Source organism: Lolium perenne, chromosome 4 (genome assembly GCF_019359855.2).
Source record: "Lolium perenne isolate Kyuss_39 chromosome 4, Kyuss_2.0, whole genome shotgun sequence".
In the NCBI taxonomy this organism is placed as follows: Eukaryota; Viridiplantae; Streptophyta; class Magnoliopsida; order Poales; family Poaceae; genus Lolium; species Lolium perenne.
The window spans coordinates 186,176,700-186,182,359 of NC_067247.2; the positions used below are offsets into that span (position 1 = coordinate 186,176,700).

The 5,660-nt window shown below is 39.5% G+C and overlaps 1 protein-coding gene across 5 annotated transcripts; it reads left to right on the plus strand.

The window, feature by feature from the left end:
- Positions 1 to 319: 319 nt before the first annotated feature.
- Positions 320 to 5,407, plus strand: LOC127295416 (uncharacterized). 5 transcript variants are annotated; one of them, XM_071818967.1, is made up of 5 exons: positions 320 to 514; positions 582 to 773; positions 960 to 2,830; positions 2,992 to 3,106; positions 4,952 to 5,407. In XM_071818967.1, exons 3-5 carry the CDS (start codon positions 2,823 to 2,825, stop codon positions 5,180 to 5,182), a joined length of 354 nt encoding a protein of 117 aa, XP_071675068.1. In that variant the 5' UTR covers positions 320 to 514; positions 582 to 773; positions 960 to 2,822; the 3' UTR covers positions 5,183 to 5,407. The 5 variants fall into 5 exon arrangements, 2 of the variants coding, with proteins under 2 accessions (XP_071675068.1, XP_071675067.1); XR_007847817.2 differs by lacking the exon at positions 4,952 to 5,407 and adding an exon at positions 3,205 to 4,488 and having other exon boundaries at positions 582 to 2,830; XR_007847815.2 differs by lacking the exon at positions 4,952 to 5,407 and adding an exon at positions 3,900 to 4,488 and having other exon boundaries at positions 582 to 2,830.
- The last annotated feature ends 253 nt before the right edge of the window (positions 5,408 to 5,660 follow it).

The window sequence follows — 5,660 nt, forward strand, 5'->3', positions numbered from 1 at the left end:
TCTTGATTTTATTTTTGTTGCATATATGAGTCTTCAAGATTGCAACATTAGTGTAACTATACTGCAATTTTTAGTAACAATGCCACTATGGATATGATGCTTCTGAAGATTTAGCGCCCTCTAAAAGAAAATTACTTTGGGTGGCTTCCAATCGAAGAAATGAATATACACAACATTTTTTTTAGGGAAATCTAACGTTGTATATGATGCCCCCCATAGGGGGCCTCACAGCGATTTGAACTTCTGAACCATCGGATCTTCCTCGCGATGAATCTTGGCCGTTCTTTTTTTTACAGTGTCATATAAAAGGGAGCAACTCCCGGTGAAAACCCTAGCCGCACCCGTGTCCCTCCGTTTCTCCTCTTCCTAGCGTTCCTCGCTGGCGGCTGCCGAGTCTCCGCCTCGTTCCTCCTCTTCGCCGCGCCTCCGCCTCCCACCTCAGCCGACGGTCGTCCTGGCTCTTCCCCTCGGCATAGACAGAGCGGTTCATGCTGCCGCCGCCGCAAAAATCTAGGTGAGCGCCCTCCCCTACATCCCTCACGCTGATCCCTTCTCCTATTGACCGTCGCCGCGCTTAGCAGGTGGGACACGGGCCACTGATAGAGCTGCTGCTACTCTCTGTCTTTTCCTCTTCGCGGGAGGCGAGAGGAGCCACAGCTGGTTGTACGCCTGCCAGACGAGCTGGTGGTGTCCGGCCGGCCGGAGCAGCACAGGCTGCCGCTTGCACTGCCGGCGCTTGGAGGAGTGGCTGATGAGCTCCATCCACCCTACATGTCTCCTATTTTCTCTTGCCTCGAAAGTTTTCATGTGCACTAGACTTTTAATTCTTAGCCGAGTTCAGTTAACTATATCAAAATAATTATATTTACCTGCATTTTCCGTGTCTTCTTATCTGCGAAGTGCTATCCCTGATTTGAATAGATTGATGCTTAACATAGTTTTATACTAACTGTTTGCAGGTGCAAAAGGTAGGTGATCCGCGGCAAGACGTGCCCCAATCACAAGACAAATAAATGAGTAATCTGTTAGATGTTTTTTCTGCAGTAGTCTTGAAACTTCTAACAAGATTTAGCAAGCATGTACATGCTAAACTAGAAATTAGCTATATAATTACTTTGTTATGCATACCTACTCTGTGGTAGTCTCATTTTGGACAAAAAATTAAAAATTGAGATGTGCGTAATTACTCGCTATAGCCCATGACCCACTGATGTTGAGAGAGATAGAGAGAGAGAGATGTTATGCAGACCACATGGATAAGGTTGTAGAGTAGGACTATATCTCATGGGTTCTTCCTTATTTTTCACTATTTGATAGTGTTTTTCCTGCTTATTAAATACATATTACACATCCAACTCCTGATCTCACGGGATACATTACTGAAGGACAGATATACATTTACAGACAGCTCCATAACAGATGGGTGCTTTTGTTTGTTCTCTTGTTAGTTAGCAAAGACAACCTCATCAAATAGTAAGTTATTAATATGCAATTTTGAGCATATATCTACTAGCGCTCCCAAATAGCTAAGAGTGAATTTCCAATTCAGTGTAGCATGTGTTTTGAATTTCACTAATATTGGCTGGTGACTAGGTCGGGTGGATTGAGAATCCCAATAACAAGTTCCATTCAGAAAATGTCAGCTTTGTCAAAATGGCATTTGCTTATAAAAAACACTACCGACTCCATTATCATTATGCTTCAGTTATGTGCCTCCATGGTTTCAAGAAATAATTTTTGTGCTTCAGATAAACTAATGCTATCATATCTCATGTGTGTCTTATTGAAAATAACAATACAAGAAATTGTCTTGATCCGCACAAGCTTTCCTGGACTCTTGAGTTGGCAAAGGTTAATATAATTGTTCCTGAACCTCAAGGCACAACATTAAAATTTGTGTCTAATAACTGGTTGATATTTAGATGGATGACTATTGCGAAATATACCTAATATTTTCCAAGTTCATTTCTCCATTTTCTCAAGCAGCAACAAAATGTTGATATTTATACTAGGAAGAGTGCTTCTATTTTTTTCATCATTACGTCCATCCGTGCACCAAAAGAATGCAATTGGTTCTCTGTTCTTGGACAAGCGGTAGAAGAAAGTGAAACGAGAATTGTCATTTTATTATTTGACTGCAGAATACCTGTAGTTTGCTTCTGTAAGATTTTGAAATGTTTGTACTATTATTTTTATAAGTTTTAATTATAGTTATATTTTTATTGTACTTTTTTTACCTTTGCCTTCAATAACTGTTAAAATCTTAAGTGGAGAAATTTCGTATAGAGAGGAACGGAAGAACTTCCTTATTCTAATCAACATGGATGAAAATGCAGTGTCTGAACTTTTTTAGCAGTGCAAATGACATACTAGAAATGTGCCCTTGGGAGTCTTATTGTGGGCAGACAGGTTTGCTGAAATTTGGAATTATGTTCTTCCATGTGTACATTCATTTTGGAAATACTTTTCCTATGCATGTATCCATATTTTGTAACTGTTCCTCTGCAGTTCGTGGGATGATGTATTATAGGAAGGCCCTTATGTTGCAAAGTTATCTGGAGAGAATGCATTCTGAAGATATTTCCACTAGCTTCCTTGTGGGACACATAAATTCTATATTTTAACAACGTGCATGTAACATCATTTTCTGATGTTTTTCTTTGCTACACCACGAATCTGCATTTGATATGGCTGGTCTGGCTGACCCCAGAAGCACGAGCACCTGGTGATTTGAAGTTTACGGATATGTTGTGGTTATTTGCCAAAATTATGGATTACACGAAGGGGAAGGGAAACAAGAAGCTGCTAATATAGCCCTTCTAATGCAAAGGTGCTCTTAGCTTTATATCTTAGAATAATCTCTTCTTGCATACTATATAAGAGCTGCTCATATTCTTAGAATCAGTGATCGAGCTGGTTAGATCTTTCGCTTTGTGTGTATTATATAGTGCTATACCAATACATCATCTCTATTTTTTCATTCTTTATCAGAAATGAAGCTCTCATGATTGCTTATATTGATGTTTTCGAGATTATTAAAAATGGAAATCCTAGCACTGAGTATTACTCGAAGCTTGTTAAAGCTGGCATCCATGGAAAGGACAAGGTTAGTGGCAACTGGTTTTGGATGCCTTTCCTCCTATCTAATACCGTATTGCTATTGTCGAGTATCTGAAGCACTATGTTAACTGTTCGTAATCTTAGGGTTGAGCTGTTATTTTCCCTTGTCACACCTTTAGTGGCTACAGTATGTTAGTTCCTGAAGATTATTCTGGTCCGTTGAGTGCAGTTCTCATATCCTTATACTTGATGACTATGGCCTTGGGCTAAGGTTGATAGAGCTTGATTTTCATATGCATTCCATTCCATCAAATGCATTGGCCACCACCAATTTATGCAATGGTATACCTGACTATATCTCCTTATTTGCTCTGCATCATGATAACAAGTTGCTACTTATCAATTTATCACATTTTGTTACTAAGGTTTCATTATCACAAATTTCTATTGTAAGACATTACATAGTAGTGATGGTTCACATAGTGTTCTACCTAGCGATTACCAGTAAGATTTGTGTTGTTTAGTCAAGTCTTTAGTGATTTATATGGTCTGGCAAACAAAACCGTTATTTCTACAATGACCTGCTTTACTGTGATGTGACCCAAACCAGGCTACCTCTTTTGGTTCACAGTTGATTTTGAGCTTCTCTTTGTTCTTCGTGGATGAAAACTAAACAGATGTATCACAAGCATTTGCAGCTGGTTAGCTAGAACTACTAATGATGTTCCAGTTTCAACCATATACCTTTCGCCCCTACTATGCCATCAATACATATGTTGTATAAGCGTAGCTCTACAATTGTAGAACAATCATGGTATTCCTTGATTCTGTTTACACAGATCTTATGCCTGATATTATTTCCTCGCGCCAAATTTCACGTTTATCCAGCGATAGTACATGGAATTGTGCCAGAAAAAGATATTAAAGGACTACTACTATGCTTGTGTCAAAAAGAAGCAAGACTGGTGAATGTCTCTGCAACAAGTGACCGAATAATGAAGTAAAACTAAGCAGCTTAGCAAGAGCTGGATTACTTCGTACATGATGTGTCACGTCTTCCAATCAGATTATTAACAATATAATTCAAGAAACGGATCGCATGGAGAGTCTGACTTCGATAGTAATGTCAATTCAATTCTGGTTGAAGTAGACAAAGCTTCTTCTGACCTTGAGCAGTTCACCTTCCAAGCAACCCAATTTATGTGTGTAAACCTTATGTATATAGATACATGTGTTCTACTTTAGAACCAAATAGTATATGTATATAGATACATGTGTTTCCCCACTTGCTCTGCATCTACTTAACAAGTGACTACTCATAGAACTGCTCGGCTTTTGTCAACCGAGCTTTCATCTACTTTGCTCTAACTTAGCCTATCTCTTTTATACATATGTAATATAGTTCCTTGTTTTTCCTTGCGGATTCCATATCATTGACTTGTTTGAGATGGTGTGATGTTAGTGGTGCTTAATATAGCATTTTACAAACTGATTATTAGTGCGAAAAAACATGGCCCAGCTGCAAGCCGCGACACACTGTTAGTTTATTTATGTTTTCATTTGCAAGAGTATCGGCTGTTCGTGGTAGTAGTTATTAAGTCTCCATTTTCTGTTGACTACGCTGTGTCTTCTAAGACCATATCGTTCCCTTTACTATTGCCATGTGGATATAAAGTAGGTTAGTATTATAACAATGTTCTCACTTATTTGTGCCCTTCCTCCTAGAACAACAAAGTATTGTGTGTTCTCCACATACTAAATAGATTTTAATGAACAATTAATGTGGTATTTTTTTTTAAATATTAGTATACAAACAGTAGAGAGCCGGTCAATGGGGTCGTGTGCCAAGGCGTACAACTAAATTGTCACGGATGGCTTTGTTCTGCTTCAGATCTGCCTGCCAGGGCCGGCCGGCAACCACGGCGACGCATGGGAGACTCTCAACGCGGGCGAGTACTGTAGCAGCACGAGAGAGGAAAAGGGGGAAAGTGATGTGCGTGCATCCCATTCTATTTCTTCTGATGCGGTTTTCGCAACCTTTGCTACCAGCACATCTGGTTTGCCACGGGTGCTTGACCACTTCATCTCCGTCTGGACACGAGATCCTATGCAGAGGGAGTAGGACATTTGGTTTTTGCTAGATTGGGGAAGAAATGGTTGAGCGTGAGGGAAGTGATGCGGTCGACACATTACATACTGGTCGGTGTTTTGAGCTCCCGCTAGCAACAACGCGTATGTGCCGCTTATGTATTTGAATTATGCCCAAACGGTACTTACAAAATGGAAGCAACACACGCTTGTGGGAGTGTTTGCACAAAGAAAAACAACCATGCAATTACATCATATTTTGCATTTATCTGCAAATTACACATATAAACAATTTTGAATACTTACACATGCACTTCCTTTCATAGGAAACTCCAAGGGCCATCAAGCTTCCTTTTACATAATACTCAATCTCATAATATATTCTCTCTAATTTTCTGGTTGTATATAAACGTTTGTTACTCGATCTATTTGTATCTTTTGCGGTTAACTGTGTTTTGTAAGACATAAGAAAATAATATCACTTTTCCACCCACCCACGGGTCAAGCGGGAT